Here is a 24541-nt window from a genome sequence, read left to right as displayed (position 1 = left end):
ATGCTGCACCAATTTCTGAATTTCATACATAAGCAGAGAGATGGGAAACAAATGAATTTTTGGGCTTCCAACTGGTACAACAGTAATCTGTACACGCATGGAATTCGAAATCACATTGAAACAGAAAGAAAAGGAAAAGAAAAAAACAATCGAATCCAACATGACTCCTTTTTATTGTCCTCGATAAAGCATCCAATGCCAAATAGATGAGGGGCATCGGTAGGTCGGGTGAGAGACCATAGCCAAGTCTGCTAAACCAATGTTATATGTACACCAACTCCCACATCTCTTTCCCTTGAAAGTCATGAATTGCAGTCCAGTACACCTTTCAACAAATTCAGCCCTTCTAATGATATGCTTCTCCTTACTCGAGTTTGGGGAATTTCTATCCGAGGGGGCGGATCAGCAGAAAAACAGACTACAATAACGGTTAGATTATCGCATGTATTGCGCTTCAGCGCCTCTCTTACCAGCTCTCTTGAACATCTTTCAGGATCATTATGCAGCATCAGCTCTTTCCTTGCCATTGTAACAGCATACTGACTGCTCATCACATCCCAAAGACCATCGCAGCCCATAATTAGAAATTCATCTTCCTCCGTCAATTGCAATTCCTGCAGCTCTGGCTCTGCACTCAGCGGGCATGCAGAACCCTTAGCACCTTTCATGTGCCAGTCTCCTATAGCACGCGCAACAGATAACTGACCATTCAGGTAGCCATCATAAATCACTCCCCCGAGCTTCTCTATTCTGAGTTTTTCAGATGCACAATTGGGCTTGTGATCCTTTGACACCTCAATAGCCTTGCCCCTCCTCCCCAGAACTGCTCGACAATCTCCGGCATTCCCAATAATCATTGTTCTGTAAGGAAAAGAGCAGTAAGAAGTGATTGGATTATGATTCAGAATACCACATGCTGAACAATGAAAATTTGCGTTGACACGTTTGACTTTTAAAACCAAACTTGGACAGATGAGCATTCAGTGTTTGAACAACAAATCTTAGTCCAAGAAACTTGACCTCTAAGGGGGCACTAAATAATTCATGTAACATACATCAATCCAGGAATCTTTGGATTCTAATCTTTGAAGCCTACTATGCCATATTTTTCATATAATACCATTTAGTTGATGTTTCCTATTATGATATGGTTTGGCTTCTATACATGTGGTCTTAGTACATAATGCAATTTCTTCCTTATGATTTGGTCTTAGTACCTATACTTTACTATTATGATATGGTTTGGCTTCTATCCGTGTCACATACCTCCCACGAATCTTCCCTTATCCAATTTCTTCCATTAATTCCTCCTCCATCTATCATTCTTATATTTCGTTATTTTCTCTATAATTTCCTCGATCTATTCCTTCCCACTGTCTCAAACAAATACTACAGAAATTCATTTTTTAAACTGTCAAGCATAGAGCAAATTTCATATCACAGAATAATTTTCTTCAAACCATCATTACTCCTATTAGAGCTGCCAAGAATTTGAGGTCTCTACCTTCCAAAAATGAAAGCAGTTAGCGCAGTTGTGCCGGAGGAGATATCCAGAGAACTAGCATCAGCAAATGCATAATCAGCTTTCAAAAAAGCACTCTTAATTGCCTTATCTACACTAACTGGAAAACAGGAGTCCTCGACTATGAATCTAAGGATGTTATTTCTGACAAAAGCTGCTGCATCTGTACCCCCATGGCCATCAAATACCTGCCACACATCAATTCCACCAAGTACAACGTTAAAGAGCGCATCCAAGAGAACCACTTTCTGAAACAGAGAAATTACATGTGCATTGCTACTAACAAAATTATTGGTAGCCAAAGCTTATCTTTCTAACGAATTGAATGGGTTTATTGTAATAGGCAGATGAATAATTACTGTCACGACTTGTCAGCTTTGAAGGACATTGCACCTAGAATGTTACTATTTACAGGTCAAAATGTTATCCAGGTGAAAAGGGATACTCACACCATAGAAAGCTCCAGGAGAAGTGAAATCTGCACATGCATGAATGTGTTCTACAAGATCATCTATGCATATGTGCTCATCTTCCATGTACTGCTTAGGTCCCCTTTCTGAACAGCTACCCGATCTGAAGACAGGTAAGAATCCTGCTTTCCCATCAGGCGAATTGTTCCCAAGAGTATCAGCATCCAAGCTCTGTAGATGTAAATGGTTTTCCCAAAATTTACAACAAAAATGTTTTAAATACCAGTCATGCTACTTATTAAAGGAAAAGAAAGCAACCAGAACTCCATGCCCGTAACGTCATTGTGCCAAGCTAGACTTAAATATTTGCTGTACTATACTATACCTCAATGCACAAACATCAAATCATCCCATGAAATTGAAATGACATTATTACAGACAAAATTCAAAAGGAAGCAATGAATTGATCTGCATCTCCGCAAAATAGAAAATGTAACAATGATTACTCACTAAATCAGCTTGGTCTAGCAGCTTTATAGAGCTCACACTATGCCGCGAAACCGAGAGGTGTCGGGGAGGTTTCCCAGTGGTCATCTGTTTCAAACTATTAAAGCTATCAGAACTTTCGTCATTTGTCGCTGATACATTGTCCTTACTGTACCCGCCGCCTTCTAGTAGGGCAAAGGGAGGTGAAAAATCTATACCCGTAGCCATGATTACTTCCAAGGCATAAATTTATCTACAAAGCAGATTTTAACCCTTATCTCAGAAGAAACACAAACAGCATCCTTAGGACGATGCAATTCTTATATGTCAAATTTCCGACCTTGAAGCTCGTAAATAGACTGTGATGATCAGTAAAAAATATCTAGTGTTGGCAAGTTCCAGAGCTTACTGCCAGGGTCTGGAGTACAGATCAACCAATGAGTCGAGGAACAAATCCACCTAAACCTAACCAAATTATTATAAAGTCGCAGCCTCCAGTCCAAGGACACCCAGATAACTTGAAACCAGTAACACAAGGACACCCAGATCAAACTGCAGATCGAACTATAAAATACGGATGAGAAACCCAGGAAACATCCGCAATATATGCCACCCTTCCCTTGCGTCCGATGAGAAATACCGGATCTACTAAGCCAAATATTAAAATCGTGCGGAAGAACCAAAACCCAGAAAAATCGCTCGACGAAATCACAATCCTCCAAAAGTTGTCGAATAAAGTAAAGTGGAAAACTGGCTTTATGTATATTACTGAAATGGGCAGAGGCTTTATGAAGCCAGAAAGAAAACCAAGTGGAATAACTAAAAAAAACGTCCGAGAAGTCTCAAAGAGATGCGAGCAACTAGAAAAGAAAGAAAGAAAGAAAGAACAATCGATAATTTTTTCGAAGAATCCGTAAAAAGAAGAGAAGAATTCTCAGGAGGCGCGTAATTGAGAAGGTTCGCAGTTTTGTGGTGGTGGTGGTCGGAGAATTAGAAGAAAAACGAAACCCTAAGAGGAGAGAATGTGGGGAAGACAAGCAGAATCTTTGAGGAGGGTTTTTTTGGAGCGAAGAAATGAACGTGCAAGGGAGAAAAAAGAGGGAACTAACTTGTATGTATTTGGTTGGTGACCGGCGATTCCAGGTTATCCGGTGGATCTCGTAGCTGTCAGTTAGGTGCGCGAATGGCGACACGTGATCAGTTATTATTGGTTGTTTTTATGGCTGACTCATGACCTTGTGTGAAATTTGTGGATCGTTGCCGCCAGAGACACCCAGCCCTTGGATCTCTTAACTGGCAAACGGACGGTCCAGCGCTATCCTTCTTTCTTGTTGTTTTGACAACAGATCCTACAGCCCAAACACGTGGTGCTCTCTGATTGGACGCAACCAGATGTTGCGGCTAAGATAGAAAGTGATTCCCTTTTGGGATGATTTTCTTGACTGGTTGGATGAACTAACCCAACCCGACTCTTTTCGGTGCACTTTATTTGCACCATACACTAAACACTTCTAATCTCGATCGAGTTAGTCTCAATTCTGGTAGTTTTGCTCTCGACGAGATTTAGCATTACTTTATTTGTTTGTTTGTTTACTTAGTTGATTCTACCCCGCTCTCCCTCGTGTTTTTCTCGTGTTTGTTTGTTTACTTAGTTGATTCTACCCCGCTCTCCCTCGTGTTTTTCTCGTGTTTGTTTCCTCCAGTGGTACAATCACTATAGCATTGCTTGTTCCTATCAAAGATTAGTGTTTCCGTTGGTTCCTACTTGAGAGAAAGGCACATTATTGCTCTTCCCAAGAACGCTCATATGGGCTGGATTTGGGGCCAGATGGGCTTTCGAGCCTCTAGGCCCAAAACCCTCTTTACCCTGTCCTGGTTATGTACCAACTCTCGTCTAACATTTAATTGGTTTCATCCTATCCTCCCCAAAACAAAATCCTACTAAAATACATATAACAATAATAAAAATCCCACATCATTTAAGGCTGTCTTGTAAAGAACAGTTAAAAAAGCAGGACACGACAACTTTAACATAATCAAACTATTAATTAATAATACATTGTACTTCTGAAGCTCGTTATCGTGTCACTTAGGTATGGGCATAAAATCATTCGACTTTTTTGTGTTCAATAGATTTTGCCCCTGCCCCACCCCTTTCTATTTGAATAATGTTAGAATATTTTAATTGGTTTCGAGCCTTTTTAACTTCTGAAATCCATTAATTAATTAAGATTAATCGATTCTGATAAATGCGGCAGCAACGAAATCAACTTTAAAGATATTAAATTATTAATACTATTTAATCAACTTTGACAAAAATTAAAAATTAAATACTAACAAATATAGAGACACGATGGTTTGAAACTTTTAAAAGTGGACTAAAGTATATTATTATTATTATTATTATTGTCTAACATGTGGTTTTGGTTTTAGTATATTAATATTATTATTATTATTTTGATCGGCGACTTTTTGTTCACGTTTTCTTCTACAAAATTTTAGGTTTAATTAACTATTTATTTTCCCGTCGACAAAAAAAGAAATAAAAAAGAAAGGACTTGGAAATATCTTTCCACTAAATAAAAAAGCACCACTACAGTTGTCGGATGAAGTACGTAACTAAGTAATCCATCTAAACCCTTTTAAACTGAGGGATTAGCCCATCTTAAAACTGATTAACAAATTAATCTTAACTAAAAAATGATCGCTTCCCAGAATTAACCCTGAGTATTAGCTGCCCACTTGGGCGGAAGGGCCCACCGGTGGAGAATCGACGGGGCCGATGGCGGATAGTCTTGTCAAGTTGCTGCACAAAGATTGGGCCTCCAAGAAAACAACTCTGCGCGCTCCACAACTTTTGCTTCATCTATGAGTGATTGAATTTTCTGCTTTTTGCTGTCCAATTTCTCACGTGGTTTCGCCACGGTGCCGTAGTAGTGTTCGCCAGCTTCATCAACTAATTTCAGAAGTTCTGGATTCTCTGTTCCGCCATACGAGCAACTGATTTAGCATCCAGCGTATACTTCGTCTACCGATCGTTCCCATACCCTTCATTACCAGTTTCTTACTGCGGCAGCTTCGATTCAGGTTCTTAGTTTTCGATTTCTTCATTCCTTCTTCGGGGAATGTACCTTTCTGTGAAGTTTTATTGCAGTAGCAGAATTTCCACTCCCGTCGGACTGATTCGGGTCGCCATTAGTTCATTTTCTGTTACTTGCTAGTTTATCAGCCCAATTTTGTATCCCTTCTTACTTAAATTTGAGGATAATTGAATATCCATTTCAATCAAGCTGTTTCTGGGAGTTGGGGGCATTTGGTATGGTGTGTTTTGTTTCAGTAGAATAATACCTATCTTCAGGGAACAGTTTAGTGGCCTTCATATTGCGCGGTGTTTTTTTCTTCTTAGTTTGCAGAGAGAAAGGAATTGGATTCCGGGTCTGCTTCGTTGTGAATGCTTAATATTTAAGTTTTTCTTGGTTCTGCGTGTAGCTGATTCACCCCAAGCTAATAAGAGAACGGATGGATAGATCTCTGTCTCTCTATCTCTCTATCTCTACCAGTTCTTTTTGTAGTAGGATTTAATGGGTTCATATCATATTTCATTTAGAGTTTACATAGACAGAAGCGGCTAGTTTCACTGGGAGTTTCTTTATTTTCATAAACTGGACGCTGATAAAATCCCCTGTTTTGGCGGCAGGCCACAGACTTCTCTGGCAAGAAGCGCAAATGAGTTTCATTTGGCTTCTTTCATTGCTATCTCTTTATTGTGGTATATTCCCTGTTGGGCTTGGTAAGAACATCTTCTCAAGACCATCGGTTGTGAACATTGGAGCTATTTTTTCTTTTGATTCTACCATTGGAAAAGTTGCCAAGATTGCCATTGAAGAAGCTGTGAAAGATGTGAATGCGGATCCTACCATTCTTCCCACAACCAACCTTTGGTTACAAATGCAAAATTCCAACTGTAGTGGGTTTTTAGGCATGGTCGAAGGTAATCCCTTCCTTCTTTCTTTACTGCTTTAGTTTTGCGTGTGTTGGTGAAGAGTTTCCATCTAACCCCAAAGTAGAGCTAACCATGAATTTGTTGTAGTTTTGCAACTTATGGAGAATGCAACCGTCGCCATCATAGGCCCCCAATCTTCTGTGGTTGCCCACATTTCATCCCAAATTGCAACCGAGTTCCAAGTTCCTCTAGTCTCATTTTCAGCTACAGATCCTACTCTCTCCGCCCTTCAGTTTCCCTTTTTTGTGAGGGCTGCACAGAGTGATTTGTTTCAAATGACTGCAGTTGCTGAGATTATTGAGTACTATGATTGGAAAGAGGTTATCGCTATATACGTCGATGATGATTATGGGTGGAATGGTATTGCAGCATTGGATGATAAGCTTTCTGAAAAACGTTGTAAAATCACATACAAGGTGGGTATTAGTCCCGAAACTGCGGTAAACCAAGTCCAAGTTATGGATCAACTTGTTAAGATTGCATTGATGGAATCAAGAGTTATGGTTCTCCATGTGAACCCCAAATTAGGCACTTTAGTCTTTTCAGTGGCTAAATCCCTTCAAATGATGGGCAATGGATATGTATGGATAGCAACTGATTGGCTTTCGTCTCTACTAGATAGTGTTGTTCCCCCACCTCCTGAGACCTTGGACTCGATGCAAGGAGTTCTTTCTTTACGCCAGCACACAGCAGAGTCAAATAAAAAGAAAGCTTTTGTTTCCAGGTGGAATAAGTTAACTGGTGGCTCTTTAGGTCTGAATGCTTATGGTCTCTATGCTTATGACTCTGTTTGGGTGGTTGCTCATGCCATTGACAAATTTTTTAATCAAGGTGGGGTCATTACACATTCTAATGATTCCAGGCTGAATTTCAATGGAAACGGTGATCTTCATCTTGAAGCTATGACTATCTTCGATGGTGGAAATCATCTGCTGAATAACATATTGGAGAGTGACCTTGTTGGTTTGACGGGTGCCCTTAAGTTCGATTCTGGTAGATCCCTTGTTCATCCTGCATATGATATTATTAACGTTATCGGGACTGGGTCAAGAAGGGTTGGCTACTGGTCTAACTATTCTGGTCTATCAATTGAAGCTCCTGAGATACTCTATTCCAAACCACCTAACCGTTCACACGCAAATCAGAAGCTGTACGAGGTTATATGGCCAGGAAATACAGTGGAAAAGCCTCGAGGATGGGTGTTCCCAAACAACGGGAAGCTACTAAACATTGGAGTGCCACTTCGGGCCAGTTTCAAGGAGTTTGTATCACAAATCAAAGGGTCCGACAATTTCCAAGGTTTCTGCATTGATGTGTTTACAGCTGCTGTAAGCTTGTTACCTTACGCTGTCCCGCACCAATTCATAGCCTTTGGCAATGGCCATGAGAATCCAAATTACACAGATCTTGTATATGGGATAACAACTGGCGTGAGTATTAGCGCATATCTAAATTTGGAATTCTGTATGTTACTTCAATTGGCTAATTCTTATCTGTGTATCAGAAATTTGATGCGGTTGTTGGAGACATAGCCATTGTCACAAGCCGTACAAGGCTTGTGGATTTTACTCTGCCATATACTGCTTCTGGACTAGTTGTTGTGGCCCCACTCAAAAAACTCAACACTGGTGCTTGGGCTTTCTTGCATCCATTTTCTCCAGCCATGTGGATGGTTACTGCTGCTTTCTTCCTTTTTATCGGAATAGTTGTCTGGATTCTGGAGCATAGGACAAACGATGAATTCCGAGGCCCACCGAGAAGACAATGCATTACAATTTTATGGTTAGGTCCTTGTCTGAGACCTTCTTCCATAGTTCATCCTATTAACATATTTGAGTTTGTCACTTACACACTGAAAAAGAAAAGCAGCGAGAGAGGTACAAAATGCTGCTTATATCTCGCCATTTTGATTTTACTGGTAAGATGAAAACGAAGTGACAGGAGACTGCTGTACACAATTTCATAAAGTAGGCAAAGGGTTACTTCAATAGACTATGGAATCCCATGTATCTGAGATTGGCATGGAAAAAATGTCTGAGTTTTGGAGATTAAAGTGCCATTTTGTACTGCTCATCATATATGTAATTTGTCTTTGATCTTGTGCATCCCAAGAGTTTGTGTGTGTCCCTACTCTTATCTCGAACTAGACAACTAGGACAGGCCGATTACTCAAATCCATACTCTTTTTCTCCTCTTTCCTGCTGATATCTCATTAAATTGTTTGCTGATCCATTTATTTCTTGTGAACTTTGCAGGTTTAGCTTCTCAACTCTATTCTTTGCCCATAGTAAGTGGAAATAGAATCATGATTTCTGTCTTGATTATTGTCACTGTAATCTTATCATCTCTAATGTGACTCATTCTCTACTTATTTTGCAGAGGAGAACACAGTTAGCACTCTCGGCCGCCTCGTGCTGATCATATGGCTGTTTGTGGTTTTGATTATAAATTCTAGCTACACTGCAAGCTTAACATCCATTCTCACGGTGCAGCAGCTATATTCTCCAATCACAGGAATAGAAACCTTGAGGGAAATTGATGAACCGATTGGTTTCCAAGTTGGATCTTTTGCTGAACGTTATCTGAGTGAGGAGCTGAACGTGTCTAGATCTAGGCTTATTCCTCTTGGATCACCGGAAGAATATGCCAAGGCACTTGATCTTGGCCCTGGCAAGGAGGGAGGCGTTGCTGCTGTAGTTGATGAACTTCTATATGTAGAAAATTTCATCTCTAGAGAGTGTAAATTCAGAGTTGTTGGTCAAGAGTTTACCAAAAGCGGCTGGGGTTTCGTGAGTGTTTTCGTTCTTATTTAGTATTTGATAAATTGAACACATCAATAACTATTCTCCTGTTGCTCCTTTTGGTAATTCAGGCATTCCCAAGAGACTCTCCATTGGCTATAGACATGTCAACTGCCATTTTGCAGCTATCCGAGAACGGCGATCTGCAACGGATACATGACAAATGGGTTGTGAAAAGTGCTTGCATCTCAGACAATACAGACCTCAAATCAGACTCGCTTCAACTTAAGAGCTTCTGGGGTCTCTTTCTAATCTGTGGGACAGTGTGCTTCATTGCCCTTGCCATATACTGCTTTCAGATTATTCGTCAGCTATACCATTCTGATTCAAAAGAATCTGATCTGTCTAGCAGTAGTGGATCGCATCCGAACCGTCTTCGACGAATCATGTCGTTGTTTGATGAGAAGAAAGAACCAAGGCAAAGCAAACGAAGGAAAGTTGAGAAATCATCCGAAAATGATAAGAATGATGGTAATTTGGAGGTAAATCCTTGAGAAGTTTGTAGACAGAAATTGAAGCAACCAGCCAGGTTTATTAATTTCGTCTCCTCATCAATACATTTAAGTCTGTGTAAATCCAGTTTGTACACTTAATTTTAGAACAAGAAATCAGAGGAAAGCATCTAAAAGAACAAAATGGACTAATTTGCAAAGGAAATATGAGGAAAAAAGGTGTAGTAAAGGGGGTGGTTCATGTTTTTCCTTCATTTTTGTCCCTTTTCAAAGGTTATTGCAGCTTTAGAACACTGTCTTCAAATTTTACAAATGGATAGATAAAAAGTCTCTTCCTTGAATTTGGATTCTAAACAAGCATTGTACAGCAATGCTAAAAAACGACCTAGACTCAAAGCAACCAACAAAAGACATGATGATGCCTAAGCTTCATAAACTTTGCACTCTTCATCAGCTGGGTTAGTCTGGCAGAAGTCCTCCAACGGATCTCCACTTGTTCCCGATCCCACTCCCGGCCATTTGCTTGCCACCAAATGAGCCAAGTCCACAACTCTTTGGCTGCAGACAACAAAAAGTTAATGAAACATCATATACGTTGGTTTATAATGTTGAAGGGAATCAATCATCCATTCCCATGAATGAAAGTCCTCACCTGTATCCCCATTCATTGTCGTACCAGGCGACCACCTTGAGCATATCATCTCCCATTACCATTGTTAATGAAGAGTCAATTGTGGAGGAAACATCAGTGCACTTAAAGTCCACAGAAACAAGAGGAATATCGCACACGGCTAGCACGCCCTTCAATGGTCCATCAGCTGCCTTTCTGAAGGCAGCATTGACATCATCTGCGGAGATGCCTCTCTTCGCAACGTTCACGACGAGGTCAACAACTGAAACATTTGGAGTAGGCACACGAAGTGCAATACCATTGAGCTTGCCCTTAAGCTGGGGCAGCACAAGGGATACGGCCTTTGCTGCACCAGTGCTTGTGGGGACAATGTTCAAAGCTGCGGCCCTGGCTCGTCTCAAGTCACGGTGTGATGCATCCAGAAGTCTCTGCATAACCCCCAAAATGTGACTCGAGGTTATAAGATTTCCTCTATCTCAAAAATCATCAATGCCATAGGATTCTACACACATTCATAATGTAATTAATTGTTCATATATTTTCTTTACCTGGTCTCCAGTGTAGGAGTGAGTGGTTGTCATCGTTCCCTTCACAATGCCTGAATTCAATCAAACACCAAGTGGTTAAAATCGGGAAACAATGCTCGTTGCCCAAAATGAAACTGATTGCCTACCAAATTCCTCATCAATGATCTTCACAAAAGGTGCAAGGCAATTGGTGGTGCAAGAAGCATTGCTGCATAAAAGTTTAAGAGCAAAAGCTAAAAACTTCAACAATCAGAAGCTTACTAACCAACCAAAAACAATTACTTAGCAGCTCAAAGGTCAAAAACAAATTCAGCTCCAAGGACGAAACCGTTACTGACCTAATGATGTTAGCAACATCATGGTAGTAATCTTTTTCGTTTACCCCAACAACATATGTTGGAATATCAGCACCTTTTGCAGGAGCAGTGATGAGAACCTTCTTTGCACCTGCTTGGATGTGTTTCCCTGCCCCTGGGCCATCCACGAACACTCCTGTACCCTGCGAAGGCCATGGATATTGGTATTGATCGGGGCGGATAATCTGATAATTGATTGGGATGGACTTAAATCTACCTCAATAACGATGTCAATGCCTAACTCGCCCCAAGGAAGCTTGAGGGGGTCCCTGCCTGAGACAACCTTGATTGGCTTCCCATCAACAGATATGGTTTCATTGTCTACAATTTTCACCTCTGCCTTGAAAGTTCCCAGCATGGAATCATATTTTAGCAAGTGGGAGGCCTGAAATTTTTGGTATAATTCATCTTAAGTGGCGAGACTTTTGCTAACTATGTTCAAGTAGATTAATCCTTGAAAATGGCACTTGATCAATGTATTGAGAAGATATATATTGCTTACGTTCTTGACACCACCACTGTCGTTGACAACGACGACATCGAGAGGCGAGTCTTTCCTGCCATGCCAGCACCGCAGGAAGTTTCGGCCAATACGTCCAAATCCATTGATTGCCACCTTGAGTTTAGCCACTGTTTCTCCCCTAACCGGAAATGATCCTACTGCCTGTATGAAGAAAATGTTTCTATTCTGTTAGTAAGAACCACGATCAAGATGAGTTACTCATAATTACTAAGATTAGTCAAACATATAGATTTCTTCAAACTATATCAAATTTCTCAAACTACTGCGATCTCTTTTCATCCCATGAAATCATCTAGAATTTTAAACCACAAAACGAAGGGAAAAGGAAGAACCTTGGGAGTCAGGTGAGCAGCCACGACGTCGAAGAGCGATCCTTCTCTGCCATTGTTAGAGAAGGTTAGGCAAGCAGATCTAAGCCCATTGAACTCAGCAACATCCAGCCTCTGCACATTGCAAATTCAAAACTAAATTATGAGGACAATTTAATGAAGTATCAGCTACCACTAAGTAGTTTGAGAGATGAAGAGACAAACCTTGGATGAGCATCGAGGTCGGAAAGAATAGGAAGTCTTGGAAGGAAGCCTTGTGTTGGTGGGGATCCTTGTTGAAGCCAGAGCTGCGTGAGTGGCCATGGCTGCTAACTCAGGGGCTACGTAACTCCACTTCACAAATGTATATCAATTGTAGAACTCTGAAATTGGCATTTGGGTTATACAGAAGCTGCCCTTTTTTAATCATAGATGGAAGGACTGTGGCAACTTGCAATCAAGTGATCTAGAGAGTGTTTTGTGGTGAGAAAGCTGCGAGGGGCAGATACATAAGATAAGGCAGTCTTTTTCGCCTATCAATTTCAGGAAGCCTCTGAACCACAGATCTTTCACCTATGTAACTTTCCAATAATGCCCTCAAGCTATATGTTGCTACAAGAGGATTGTTGGAAGTAGTCCAAGCTGGCACCTGTTCAGTCTGACAAGTCACCGACGTTTCCCTCTCTAATGTCTGCCTCTCATTGATCCAAGTTAATGGGTCATAGCCTATCCATCCACGTCATTTTCGCCCTTGGCTTGGAACAGCAAATACAGAGAAGACATTGGCCAGTGCCTTCACTCGATCCAACCTGACTTTTGCTTAAATAATAACGTTTCATTCTTTGGTTTTTTTCTCCTCCAAGGTTCCACTATTTCTTCCCCTGTAATCTCCAGAATCTCGTCAAAAACCAAATATTAAGTTTTGCTACCTCGCTTTTCCCTGTTAAGATTTAGTTTTTAGCTGGAAGACAAAATGGACGCCCCAGCAACAAGGGATCATTTGGCTTAAGACTGCCACACAAGTTCAAAAATGCAAATAAGAGGAAGGAATGAAATATGTGATTTTCAAATACAAAACAATGGCTGTTCGTTTACAAGGTAGGAAACAGCAAGAATGCTCTTCTACGAACTATTCAACTTTAGAAGGAGCATCCGAGTGATCATAGCACCACATTACGCGATGATGTGTAATGCACATCAAAGTTCGGTTCCAAACGTTTTAAGACAAAATCAAAGATGATAGCTAGAAAATTAACTAATATTCTTAGTCCCGGAGTCGTGGGCGGTGAAAACCAAGGTAACGATACTTTCAAATGGCAGGTTCAACTTCATCAGAGTTTACGGCCACTCCATTTGGGGAATCCTCTGTGCGGAGCTGAGAAGAAACCTCATCAATGGCAGAGTTCAACTGTTCAATCTTCTGTGCCAGCACTTTTCTTGTTTTCTGCAATTTCAATAAAAAGCAAGTACATGTTCGCACATCAAAAACCGAACGGGAACTGTTTAAGAAAAGCACGTAATATTATATTTCTTCTATAAAGGAAGTTCAGAGTTAAAAAGAAAAAAATCCAGAATCAAAAACAAAATATTGTTATCTAAAAATTTTAGACAAATCCTACTGGAAAGGGCCCTGTGTTTAGTTCATAGATTAGTTTTGTATAATCTAGATGGGTGTAGATTTGCTTATCCTGATCCACAAGCTTGCTAATCTTCTAGACTACATACATACAACATATTATAGTCATATTTTATACTAAATACCGACAAACCATATCTCATAAACCAACTGAAAGTGGGATATTTAGTCGATAAGCTTATTTGAATTGTGCAATTGAATCAGTAATCTGTATTTTTTTTTTTTTTTGGTGGGTTTATAATTTGTTAAAGTTAGTATGTACTATAGAAGAACTGTTTTAGATTCATGTGATATGAGTTTATGTGCTCCATAAATTAGAAAACTCGTATCCCAGGATAAGTAAATCCATACATATAAACTCGTATTCCAGTTTATGTACTCCTTTGACCTTATACTACACAAATTTTATGCAAAATTCAAATACCCCCTCGCAGAATTGTCAAAACTGAAGTTACACAAACACATTTTAGCATCTTTGATGATAAGTTGATGAAGGTTGGAAAGAATATATATTTATTACTACTATTATTATTATTTTATATCTGCAAATGTTCGAGCCACCTTATCTCATGGGACAACTCCTTGATCCTAGTACAAGTGGTTGCCAAGAAAACTAACAGAATTTTAAAATCATACGTAGGTGCCCACATGATTTGAACTCATTCCCTCTTAACCCTTTTCTTTCCCAAGCTCCAATTATCATTCTGCCAACTCATGGTGTTTAAGAAGAAAGTGCAACGTTACGAATAAAATCCACGATTGGGTAAATCAATGTCAAGTGAAGATGAAATGTTCATTCACAAGATCACTCGCAACAAATAAAAAGAGATGAGTGGTTTTGCACCTCTAAGGCTTTTTCTTCATCATATATGAACTTGGGAAGTTTCCTCATCAAATCTTTTCGGTCTGTTCCAGCAAGTGCCTTGCTAATCTATAATTCAAACACAAGATCAACTCTCAGTCATAAAAAGACTAGGATTCTGCACTTGAAGCTCAGAGACAATAGTTGTGCATATTTCTACATACCTTCCCTAAGATAGTAACCATAGCACACAAGTAACAGATATACTAGGTGAAATTTCCCATATGTACAATTTAGAGGTCAGATAAGAGATGAAAAAAGTTAAAAACCTGAGGGGCATATACACAGCCAAGCGTACCAACTATGAGCCCTCCCAACACAAAACCTCCAATAAAAATGCCTGCACTGCTTGACCGTCCACCATCACTGCCACAAGGTGCATAATAAACTGCCGTCAGAGCATTTCAAATGAAGCATATAGGACAGACCCATCAAGACATATACAATAAAATAGACATCAACTTGTGCTATGTCCATTTGAAACATATAGGAATACTATTATTAGTTTCCACTCGGAAAAGCGTTATTAACAATTGTTACAGACTAGACATTATTCAACCCTAAGAGTTATTGTTTATTTATTAATTAGTAATTTTTTGGTATAAGAAATGAGGCTTTATAGACAAAGAGATAGAGAAACAATCTAGGCTTGGGGACGATGAATGATGCTTTATAGACAGATAAAGAGAGAGAAACAACCTGAGTGCGGGAAGAAAAATCCCCCTCACGAAAATAGACCATTGGAGCCTTCCAATCATTAGTAATCATCAAAAGACTAAAATTACAACAAAAAAAAAAGCTCGTGTGTTTGGAACACCACCACAATGCTAAGTGTTGTACACGATTACAAAAAGAATCCACCGTAGTCTCCTTGACTTTAAAAATCCTATTTGTTCTCTCCTTCCAAATTAACCAAAGGAGAGAATGGACTACAATTCCACAAAATGTTGGCTGCCTCTAATTCATTATTATTTTTTCCCCTTCTTTTGGGTAGGAAACCTACACGCCTTCATTATGTTGATTTGATCAGTCTTTGACCAAATCAACGAGACTCAGTTTTGAGCATAGCAAACCAAACAGGCCCATCCTTTGGTTGCAAATCTGTTTGAACCAGCTAAAAATTAGTTATGTTCATGGTTGTTGACTACCTGAGATTAACACATTCAATTCAGCTCAGCACGGCAGTTCCTTTTCCAGTTATTGTGCACCCCAATGATAAGCCTACCCACACAAAGATTCTAAACATGCATTCCTACCACGTAAATAGTTTCTCAATGTAGTGATCGATAATAATTTCTTCAAAAAATAGACTCCCTAGACTGTAATGCTATAATATGAGATGACTAAATGGCATATCATTTTAGTAGTGATTTCAAAGATTATACCTATATGCAGCTTGAACTGAAAGTGGCCGCCTAAATGTAGAAAGCTTGGCCTTTCCCACCCAACCAGGATTGAGTAACAAGCGGGTAGGGGAGACACTCCCAAATCGTTTATCAGCAGTTTTCAGATTTGATCCTGGCAGGAAAATTGGCGAGAGTAAACTTAGACTAATACAATTAATGGGTACATACATGTGCACTCTCCTTAGTTCTTCCAAATTATGAAAATGAGAGCAACTACCTACTAGTCATAATTCAATCTTCCAACAATTACAAAAAAGTTCATTAATTTGGAAATCAAGACATCATCGCGATGTAATAAAAACGATAAGATTAATGGCGCCTTTAGACATCATCAAGAAAGAATAAACAGCCCACCATAAACTGCACCAAAATGGAGGAAAATACACACTCCCCTCGCAAATTTCTCCTAGAAAAGGCCGTTTCTACATAGAACACAAAACCGATTTGTGAGCTAAGAGGATGGTCAAAAGTAGCAGGTAGTTAACATTTGAAGCTCGCTGTAACTCAATATACAAATTAGAAGAAAACCCGATATCTAGCGATGGAAATGAGGGCATTTGGCGATGGAAAAATCGAGAACACAAGTCCTAAATCTCCGCACTACAAGATCATCCCCAAAATTAAACCGGAGAGAGAAGTGTTACTAAGATGTGTAAATTGGAAAAGAAACTCAGGAGCAACAGCTAAATTGAATCGATACAAGAAAAAAAAAATACAGGATAAGAAATAACAAATGGGGAGCTTGTGTACTTAACAACGAAAATCTAACACAAGATCAAATGCTGAAGAAATCAGAGAGTGAGAATTACCAGCTGATAACTGGAGTTGAGGGGTTTTCGTTAAAATCAACGAATTGGATATAGCAGACATCGTTGTGTTGAGTCCCAAAGATGAACAGAAGATAGCGAGAGAGTGCGGTTTTGGTTTGGAGGTGAACGTGGAAACGGGCAACGGGAAACAGATTATTACTAGGAAAATATTTTTATTGTTCGATAATATCAATGGCCTTGAGGAAATTATTCCCTGCTTTGCGATCACGATAAACCCTTGAGCTCTTTTTTGCTGCCCTGTGATCTGATGTCAATCCTATCGACGCCCCGCTTTTTTCTGGGCTTTTGGCCCAACATCAAATTAGGAACTTTCTCCCGGGCTTTATTTAAAGTTTTAAAAATAAAAATTTAAAGTGGAAGATATTATTTATCAAATTCCGCCAAGCGTTTGTGGATAGGGATATAATGTGGTCGCTTTACGAACACTTGCTCTGCGTAGTTCAACCGCCATGGCAGTGGCCATAACTAAGAGCTTGGATTCTTGTCCCATTCATCGCCTTCTTCCTCAAATTCGTTCACAATCTACGGCCAACAGAAGAGAAAATGCTAGCCAAGAATTGTTCTCTCTTCCAATTTCAAGAAGGTCTGTGATTTTGATCTCCTCGCTACCTCTCGCTCTTGTTTCCGTATCTCCGTCGTCCGAGGCAAGAGAGAGAAGGAGCAGGAAGACTATTCCTCTCGAGGACTATCTCACCAGCCGTTAGTAGTCTCAATCCTTCATGTATCGTTATCTTCTGAATTTCCTTTTAATACTTCAAATTGGTTGAAAATCCTGAAATCTTGATTAGTAATTACGACCTATTCTTCAAATTCGGTATCTACATTTTATAATCAACCGAAATGAAGTGGGAGTTTTGTTCGTTACGTGTTGAGCTTCTCGTGGAGTGTACAATTCTGTTTCCAGGACTTGGAGGGATCTGTTATGTTTATTGATAACAAATTTAAAAAAAAAATTAAAAAACCCGTCGAAATCTCACTTTAGTGGTTGGAGGATCTGGATTATGAGGAACATTTCTATGCAGCATTTTCTTTGATTCACATTGGCGATGACATTTTGATTGCAGCCAATGGACTGAAGTACTATGATATCGAGGAGGGAAAGGGTCCTGTGGCTGAGAAGGGTTCCACAGTACAGGTAATCTGTTTGGGACATTTTCAGAGCTGTTTTGCCTGTCTTTGAATTTTAACTTTTCTCTGTATTAGCTCTCTATTACAGGTTCACTTTGATTGCCTCTATAGAGGGATTACAGCTGTGTCAAGTCGAGAATCTAAACTCTTGGCTGGAAATCGTATAATCGCCCAGGTTCTTGAACATTTTGCTTATGTGAACTTGATTTCGTTCATCAGTTGTTATCGAAAAAATGAGTGTGTACAATGTGATGTTTAATATTGAAACTACATCATAGGATTAAAATTTCTTTAGTCAACAACTTCAGCTTTTAGGTCAATTCAAGTAACTAAGCGTCTGGATGTAATCTAAAATTCATCTTTATTAGTTAGAGAATTCAATTTCTAATGTATGTTGACCCATGGTTTGATCAGCCTTATGAGTTCAAAGTAGGAGCCCCTCCCGGGAAGGAGAGGAAACGTGATTTTGTGGACAATCCAAATGGCCTGTTTTCAGCACAGGCTGCACCTAAACCCCCACCAGCAATGTACTCCATAACTGAAGGGATGAAAGTTGGGGGAAAGGTAAGTGCATTCTTCTATTCCAAACTTGCACAAGCACATGCTTGATTTGTCTGTAACCTTCTTCTTCCCCATTATATTCTCTCAAGTCTTACCTTTTATTTTTGCGAGGATTTCTTTGGCTTCATTTTCCTTCTTTGTGCAGCGAACGGTGATTGTTCCCCCTGAGGCTGGATATGGTCAAAAGGGAATGAATGAAATCCCAGTAAGTCCCTAAATTTCAGTTGTAGATATTATCGAAATCTCGAGTGTGATATTTTTCCATTACATAAAGTAAGTCCATCATTTGCCTTTTTATTATGTTTGACTTTTTGACCCATCAGCTATTTTTGAAATTTAGTAACATTTACATGTGAATGCATGAAAACTCGGGTCTAAAAAGTTAGGCCCTGAATTTAAGTTGTAAATGTCAATAATTATCCACTACTTAAAGTACGTCAATCATTTACTTTTTTTTATGCGTGACTTTTTTGACAGATCAATTATCCACAACTTTCTTTACAGAATAACTATTTTTAAAACTTTAAAATTGCATTTTAAAAAAAAAATTAAGTTGTAAATGTTAGTGTCGAATTATCCACTAAAGTAAGTCAATCATTTGCCTTTTTTTTCATTTTTTATGCGTGGCTTTTTGACAGATCAACTATTTTTAAAATTGTATGATCACATTTGCATGTGAACCCATGAAAACATGGGATTAAACCCTGGTCTAACTCCTTGGTTTTGTTGTCATATCATTGAATTTGATCTCGGAACATGGCATTGAAAATGTTTTTTCTTTTATCATGAAACATGCGCATATATATTTGGTTTACTTTTTTTTTGCCTATGGTCTTTAGTTTACAAATACCAAACCAAAAGATCTATATACTTCAAGGACAGAATAAGAATATAAAAAATTGTTTAAGAGAAAAATTGAAACTTCAAATGTACTTTTAAAGTGAATAGCAATTCCGAAACCATAAAAAAGTTGTAAAGGGTATATTTCAAAAGTTTAAAAAAGTATGGGCGGAATTAAAAAAATCATAGCTAGTTTATGGACAAAAGCCATAATTTGGCCCCTTTTTGGTATTTTAGTGTGATTAGTGGAGGAATCCAAGAAATGGTGAAGTCAAGTGCCCTTTGGTTTACATATGTTATTTATGCCAATTAGTGCGTGAAGGGTTGAGATAGAGATAAGATGACAACTTTTGAGTTGTATGGTTATCAGATGTACATGTAATCCTGCTTTGTATTGGCAGCCTGGAGCTACTTTTGAATTGAACATCGAGCTTTTAGAAGTGGTGCAGCCTGATAAAGGTGGGGCCTGACCTGATTCGAGAAGCTGATTTTGATCCCCCACAGGACAAGAAGTTGAGCATTAGCTGACTTAGTCCATTGGAAGGAGGAGGAGAAGCACATCCTATTCTTGGGTAGGGGGAGTTTTTCAATGGAACCTTGAGCGATTATTGTCAATAGAACGAAAATGTTAAGACCAGTTATTTTGTATCGTATCTTACCCCGACTGACTCATTGTGACGGTCCTTTAAAATATAACAAAAAGATCCCGCACCAAATTTCTACTTCGGTCCTTGGCTGTGTCGCCTTTTCTCTGCCCCCCTCTCTCTTGCTTTAGCTTTTGAATCCGGTTGGATATTAATTGATAAGAGGTAGAGGGCGGCTCTGATAGGGAAAACGTGACAGCCTTATTTGTATATTGGTGTTATTGTTTTATCAGCAAAAGAAAAAAGCGGAAGTTTCAAGTGTTGTGGATATCAATTTCAGAGAGAGACGCAATGAATTGGTGTTGCTGGCAAGGGGGATTGGATTGGATTGGATTGGATGATTGTCTGAAGTGACATTTTGTGGAGGGATTTTCCCTTCTTGATGGGTCGAAAGTGCCTTGTCATTGCTGGGATGCCTCAGGGCTCCCACCCCCTTTCTGTGAAACCTCCTCCTCCTCTTCTTTGACATTTTCCTTTTGGTCATTTAAGAAAAGGGGAATACTGACTCAAGTCAACAGACAGTTTGTCCACGCAACACCAACACTTTGTTGGTTTTCCCAAACCTCGGATTCAAGTCCAAGTTGAACCCGGTTTAAAAAGATTGAGCGAAATGGAGTGTGTTGTGTTGTAATGTGGAGGAAATGAGCGGGAGATGCAGTGTTCTTACTTTTTGTAGCACCCAAATCCAACTACCTAAAAAGAAAAAAGGATTTGCTCCGTATTTGATCTGATCGGATCAGATCAGATCAGATCACGAGCTGCTGCTTCTCAATTGATTGATGGTTTAGGAGTTGGAGTTGGAATTGGAGTTGGAATTGGAGTTGGAATTGGAATTGGAAAGGCTTTAGTTGTTGGAGGGTTGGGTTTTTGTTCCATTATTTACTTTATTGATACGAAACTGAAGTGTTGGTCGGTTTTCAGGTATTTGTCATGTTGCGAGTTAAAATGAGTATTTTGTGGTGTTTTGGATGTTTTCATGCTTCCTTCCACTTTCAAAAAATTTATTTGAAACTGATCACTGCCTTTTTGAGGAAGTAACTCGTACGTCTTCTAATTTTGATTTAATATCTGACTCCTCTTCTGATCTGAACCCAAACTAAAGAGTTCTGTTTTCTCATACTTCTGCCCTAAAACGTTAATTTTGAAGGAGAGCCTCAACAGGACATTCAGGTGGGAGTGGGAGTGGGAGTGGGAGTGGGAGAGTGTATGTATTCAGTCCTTCCTCATGATTCAAAGCAACATGGATGCTTATAATTTCACATGTAACTCATCGTAGGAATCCTCATGTTTCGAGGGCATTAATATTCTATAAGTAAAGATATAATATAATGTTATATAAATAATTTTTAAAAATTTAAGATATTATTACATATTCTTCAGCGATAAAAAAATAAATAAATTTAAATAAATAAGGTAAATATACAATGTGGTGAAAGGGTTATTTTTCAAACGGGTATCATAAATTTTTTTTTCTTTTTTGTGATATATATATATATATATATATATATATGAATTTACGTAGTGGCGTCTATACAAACGCTGTTAGAAGTGAGGTTAAACGGAAGCCGATTCCCGTGTCCAGTATAAAACCCCCCAAATCCCCTCAAAACGACAGACGTTACGCTCACAGTTGATTTAAAACGACTGCTCTTCCCATCTCTTATCTTATACCCTCTTCCCTCATCTCGCCGCTCCAAATGCGTTCTTTTAGGTACCTCGCCGATGCCAACTCCTCATCCATCTCCGACACGGTGGAGCCCGAGAGGTATGACTCCGACTTCGTCATAATCCTCGCCGCTCTTCTCTGCGCCTTGATATGCGTTCTTGGTCTCGTTGCTGTCGCTCGATGTGCCTGGCTACGCCACCTCGCTGGCGATGGAGGCGGCGCTGCTTCCACTCGTCCTCCTCCGCCTCCTGCCTCCAACAAAGGTCTCAAGAAGAAGATCCTGAGGTCTCTTCCCAAGTACACCTTCACCGCCGAGTTTGCTGCTCAGTTCTCAGATTGCGCGATCTGCCTCGCGGAATTCGTTGTCGGTGATGAAATCCGCGTTCTGCCGCAGTGTGGCCATGGATTTCACGTGTCCTGCATCGATACGTGGTTCCGATCTCACTCCTCCTGTCCTTCATGCCGTCAGATTCTGGTGGTAAGTCAGTGCCAGAAGTGCGGCGGTTTTCCTGCGAGCTCGAGTTCGAACGGTGGGACTGAATCCAGAGTAAAAGATGAAGGAGAAGATAAGAGGAATAGGTTCTTACCTTAGGCCTAGGTTTTTCTTGAACTACTGCGATTCTTGTTCCTTACTTCCTCCGTGCTGTAAATATCTTTCTAAATCAAAATTCATGTAATTACAAGAAGTTGTGGATGTATTCAAATTGTAAGCGGAGGCGATTTCCCTGAATTTGAAATCTGCCGCTCTGGTACGTTCTATCGGGAATATTGACCTCAAATCTGTCGTCGATTTTCAGCCTCGGAACGTAACGGAGACGGCACAATTTTACAGTGCAGGCGCTCAAATCAAAAGGGGAACAGTGTTAGTAGTATCATGTGGATGGTGCACATTGTTTTATGTGGACAACAGTCAATGCGAATTGTTTATTTGCATCTTGAATCGCTCGCATTTTTCAGCTCGAAATGGCTTCCTCTGCCTGCATCTCTCTCTTCACAATGCCAATTTTTGTCTTTCCTGCGCCCAAGCCAAGTGGTGGGATGCGAAAACTTCTGAAAATGGAATCATTCTACCTGCAAATTGCAACTGCTCCCTTTGTGATTAAAAATTTGCAACAGCCCATGGCTGCTGCTGCTGCTGCTCTGTCCTTCTCTCACCATCATCATAACTATCAACTTTATTTAACATAAACTTCACTATGTCTTCAGATTTTGTAAAAAGTAAATAGACGAGGGATCTGAAAACAAAACCATTCTGGCTGAGTGAATAGAATTGAATGAGGGGGATATGAGAATTAATGTAAAAAGTGAATATATATTTTTAGAAATAAAAATTGTTATTATAAGAAAAGCTTAGAAAATGAATGCTTTGTAGAAAAAAGAACTCATAATAGCAAGTTTGAAGGAATCAAAATCAAACAAACCCCACTTTTTTCTCTCTTCCTCTTTCCACATTGGAGTGGGAATTCAAGTTTGTGAGATATCCATTTCACATGCATTCTTTCTGCCTTCCCATTACCACACTTTTTCTCTCCCACTTTTCACCACGCACAGCATTATATAAATGCGACTTCATGTTAAAATATTGATTAATTAAATTTTATTAAAAAACATTCAAATCTTATCTAACATAAACTATATATAATTGCAAATAAACTTAGCATTTGACTAGAAAAAAACGGAGTAAAATAAAAGGAATTTAAAAGAAAAAAGTGTTGATGTGTAGCCCCTTGTTTTTAAAATGGGAACTGGAAATGTGGGTTACCCAAAAATGGGAATGAATTAGGTGAATTGGTATTTGTAATCCAAACAATTTGCAGTTAAACCTCCAACCTCATTCCTATTTACTTTTTTTTTTTTTAATTCCCCAACGCCACACTTTCCAATATTGCGGCCCTTTCTCCTTCTCTCTCTTTCTTTAGCGTCCTTTAACAAAATTCGTTCCTCTAGTGTACATATATTTATATATAAAATACACCACTTATCCTGATAAGTAATACATACATATATATATAATATAATAATTACGTGGCAGTCATCACATGGGCATCATCATGTCTTTAATGCTTCTTACACTTCGTTTCAATTTCCACTTCATCTGCGTACGTGGCACAATCTTAGCCAACAAATAAATCTCATTAGCATAGGTACAACTTTAGAAATAACAATGTAGCTTTAATAATAAAAGAATTATTAAATGGAGAAAAATTAAAAAAATTGAACCCGACGTGAATCGAACACGCAACCTTCTAATCTGGAGTCAGACGCGCTACCATTGCGCCACGGATCCATTTTTTTGTTACTGAGGTCGAGCTTTACTTATATATCTGTATTCCATTTGGTTCCAAAAGCAAAGGTATTCTTGGAAACCCTATCCTCCCGCGGCTCGTTCATTTGCTATGGCGCCTCTTTGCACGTTCCCGTCTCCAAAATTCTAATTTCCCTTTGGCTTTCTTTCAGTATGTTTTCTTCCTGCACATGTAATGGCTTCCAATTGGACTCTTCAGCTACATTCTCATTCTTTCCAGGTAATCGCCTTCCGCTTCTCTTTCTTCCTTAGTTTTGATCATGTTTCTCTTAATTTCGTCGGGAAATGTTCTCTGCCATGTTTATTCACTTTTTAGATCGTATGTGCAGCCATCCGTATGGGCTCGAAAGCCTCCTGCACTGTCCGGTATATTCGAACTCGGAATTGGTTATAAATGCACGAGCATTAGGTATGAGCATTTGAATTGGAATCGGCATGGAATGCGTCGCAAGTCTCTGATTAGAGCGAGTTGGGGTTCCGGGAGCACTGATTCTGGCCGAAATGTCGAAGATGATGAAATTGTGGTCAAGAGTGGTACTGTGGCTGTGGCTTCCAAAGATTTCATCGGGAAAATGAAGGAGATGACTAGTTCCTCGCCTCTAGGCGTTTTCGTGGTAATACATTTTTTTTTTTTTTTTTTTTTT

General features: G+C 39.4%; 7 protein-coding genes and 1 non-coding gene across 8 annotated transcripts in view; 4 read left to right on the top strand and 4 right to left on the bottom strand.

Annotated features, from left to right (window-relative positions):
- Position 1: 1 nt before the first annotated feature.
- On the bottom strand, positions 2–3517 carry LOC111446747 (probable protein phosphatase 2C 27). The gene is made up of 4 exons (XM_023085686.1): positions 2443–3517; positions 1972–2163; positions 1505–1710; positions 2–861 (listed from the first exon to the last, which is right to left on the bottom strand). The coding sequence occupies exons 1-4, from the start codon at positions 2644–2646 to the stop codon at positions 303–305; spliced, it is 1161 nt and encodes a 386-aa protein (XP_022941454.1). The 5' UTR covers positions 2647–3517; the 3' UTR covers positions 2–302.
- A 1606-nt stretch (positions 3518–5123) lies between these two features.
- On the top strand, positions 5124–9928 carry LOC111446790 (glutamate receptor 3.3-like). Its single transcript, XM_023085742.1, has 7 exons — positions 5124–5505; positions 6116–6409; positions 6509–7851; positions 7926–8203; positions 8677–8708; positions 8801–9210; positions 9294–9928. The coding sequence occupies exons 2-7, from the start codon at positions 6145–6147 to the stop codon at positions 9714–9716; spliced, it is 2751 nt and encodes a 916-aa protein (XP_022941510.1). The 5' UTR covers positions 5124–5505; positions 6116–6144; the 3' UTR covers positions 9717–9928.
- LOC111446791 (glyceraldehyde-3-phosphate dehydrogenase B, chloroplastic-like) lies at positions 9895–12523 on the bottom strand. Its single transcript, XM_023085743.1, has 9 exons — positions 12245–12523; positions 12044–12154; positions 11691–11852; positions 11406–11573; positions 11171–11331; positions 10979–11040; positions 10854–10903; positions 10327–10733; positions 9895–10232 (listed from the first exon to the last, which is right to left on the bottom strand). Exons 1-9 carry the CDS (start codon positions 12341–12343, stop codon positions 10097–10099), a joined length of 1356 nt encoding a protein of 451 aa, XP_022941511.1. The 5' UTR covers positions 12344–12523; the 3' UTR covers positions 9895–10096.
- A 533-nt stretch (positions 12524–13056) lies between these two features.
- On the bottom strand, positions 13057–16902 carry LOC111446794. The gene is made up of 5 exons (XM_023085747.1): positions 16733–16902; positions 15903–16035; positions 14787–14883; positions 14500–14586; positions 13057–13463 (listed from the first exon to the last, which is right to left on the bottom strand). The coding sequence occupies exons 1-5, from the start codon at positions 16791–16793 to the stop codon at positions 13329–13331; spliced, it is 513 nt and encodes a 170-aa protein (XP_022941515.1). The 5' UTR covers positions 16794–16902; the 3' UTR covers positions 13057–13328.
- Positions 16903–17151: 249 nt separating this feature from the next.
- Positions 17152–20012, top strand: LOC111446792 (peptidyl-prolyl cis-trans isomerase FKBP18, chloroplastic). Its single transcript, XM_023085745.1, has 6 exons — positions 17152–17452; positions 17818–17888; positions 17970–18056; positions 18296–18445; positions 18588–18647; positions 19684–20012. The coding sequence occupies exons 1-6, from the start codon at positions 17203–17205 to the stop codon at positions 19750–19752; spliced, it is 687 nt and encodes a 228-aa protein (XP_022941513.1). The 5' UTR covers positions 17152–17202; the 3' UTR covers positions 19753–20012.
- Positions 20013–21458: 1446 nt separating this feature from the next.
- Positions 21459–22535, top strand: LOC111446793 (RING-H2 finger protein ATL80-like). Its single transcript, XM_023085746.1, has one exon. It carries the CDS (start codon positions 21624–21626, stop codon positions 22182–22184), a length of 561 nt encoding a protein of 186 aa, XP_022941514.1. The 5' UTR covers positions 21459–21623; the 3' UTR covers positions 22185–22535.
- Positions 22536–23807: 1272 nt separating this feature from the next.
- On the bottom strand, positions 23808–23879 carry TRNAW-CCA. Its single transcript has one exon. It is a non-coding gene; the product is annotated as a tRNA-Trp (tRNA).
- A 65-nt stretch (positions 23880–23944) lies between these two features.
- The window catches only part of LOC111446245 (protein MULTIPLE CHLOROPLAST DIVISION SITE 1), a 3994-nt gene continuing 3397 nt past the window's right edge, over positions 23945–24541 (top strand). Inside the window, exons 1-2 of the mRNA XM_023084974.1 lie at positions 23945–24117; positions 24227–24511. Coding sequence (XP_022940742.1) covers positions 24073–24117; positions 24227–24511 — 330 coding nt within the window. The 5' untranslated portion in view covers positions 23945–24072. The remainder of the gene's footprint in view (positions 24118–24226; positions 24512–24541) is intronic.

The sequence above is a fragment of the Cucurbita moschata genome, unplaced genomic scaffold, assembly GCF_002738365.1.
Source record: "Cucurbita moschata cultivar Rifu unplaced genomic scaffold, Cmos_1.0 Cmo_Scf00008, whole genome shotgun sequence".
In the NCBI taxonomy this organism is placed as follows: Eukaryota; Viridiplantae; Streptophyta; class Magnoliopsida; order Cucurbitales; family Cucurbitaceae; genus Cucurbita; species Cucurbita moschata.
The sequence above is the reverse complement of the archived record's forward strand: the minus strand, read 5'-3'. Positions and strand labels throughout refer to the sequence as shown.

Excerpts from the sequence above, each read along its gene's own strand:
- LOC111446792 (XM_023085745.1), top strand. The coding sequence starts at position 17,203 with ATGGCAGTGGCCATAACTAAGAGCTTGGATTCTTGTCCCATTCATCGC. Across the intron at positions 17,453-17,817 it reads CGAGGACTATCTCACCAGCC|CCAATGGACTGAAGTACTAT; the intron begins GTTAGTAGTCTC and ends TTTTGATTGCAG. Across the intron at positions 18,446-18,587 it reads GGATGAAAGTTGGGGGAAAG|CGAACGGTGATTGTTCCCCC; the intron begins GTAAGTGCATTC and ends TTCTTTGTGCAG.
- LOC111446793 (XM_023085746.1), top strand. The coding sequence starts at position 21,624 with ATGCGTTCTTTTAGGTACCTCGCCGATGCCAACTCCTCATCCATCTCC.
- LOC111446791 (XM_023085743.1), bottom strand. The coding sequence starts at position 12,343 with ATGGCCACTCACGCAGCTCTGGCTTCAACAAGGATCCCCACCAACACA. Across the intron at positions 11,574-11,690 it reads ACAGTGGTGGTGTCAAGAAC|GCCTCCCACTTGCTAAAATA; the intron begins GTAAGCAATATA and ends CAAAAATTTCAG. Across the intron at positions 10,734-10,853 it reads ACTCCTACACTGGAGACCAG|AGACTTCTGGATGCATCACA; the intron begins GTAAAGAAAATA and ends GGGGTTATGCAG.
- LOC111446747 (XM_023085686.1), bottom strand. The coding sequence starts at position 2,646 with ATGGCTACGGGTATAGATTTTTCACCTCCCTTTGCCCTACTAGAAGGC. Across the intron at positions 2,164-2,442 it reads TGCTAGACCAAGCTGATTTA|AGCTTGGATGCTGATACTCT; the intron begins GTGAGTAATCAT and ends TTACATCTACAG. Across the intron at positions 1,711-1,971 it reads CTCCTGGAGCTTTCTATGGT|GTATTTGATGGCCATGGGGG; the intron begins GTGAGTATCCCT and ends GATGTGTGGCAG.
- LOC111446794 (XM_023085747.1), bottom strand. The coding sequence starts at position 16,793 with ATGTCTGCTATATCCAATTCGTTGATTTTAACGAAAACCCCTCAACTC. Across the intron at positions 16,036-16,732 it reads TCAACTCCAGTTATCAGCTG|GATCAAATCTGAAAACTGCT; the intron begins GTAATTCTCACT and ends TTTTCCTGCCAG. Across the intron at positions 14,884-15,902 it reads TCAGTTCAAGCTGCATATAG|TGATGGTGGACGGTCAAGCA; the intron begins GTATAATCTTTG and ends ACCTTGTGGCAG.
- LOC111446790 (XM_023085742.1), top strand. The coding sequence starts at position 6,145 with ATGAGTTTCATTTGGCTTCTTTCATTGCTATCTCTTTATTGTGGTATA. Across the intron at positions 6,410-6,508 it reads GTTTTTAGGCATGGTCGAAG|TTTTGCAACTTATGGAGAAT; the intron begins GTAATCCCTTCC and ends AATTTGTTGTAG. Across the intron at positions 9,211-9,293 it reads CCAAAAGCGGCTGGGGTTTC|GCATTCCCAAGAGACTCTCC; the intron begins GTGAGTGTTTTC and ends TTGGTAATTCAG.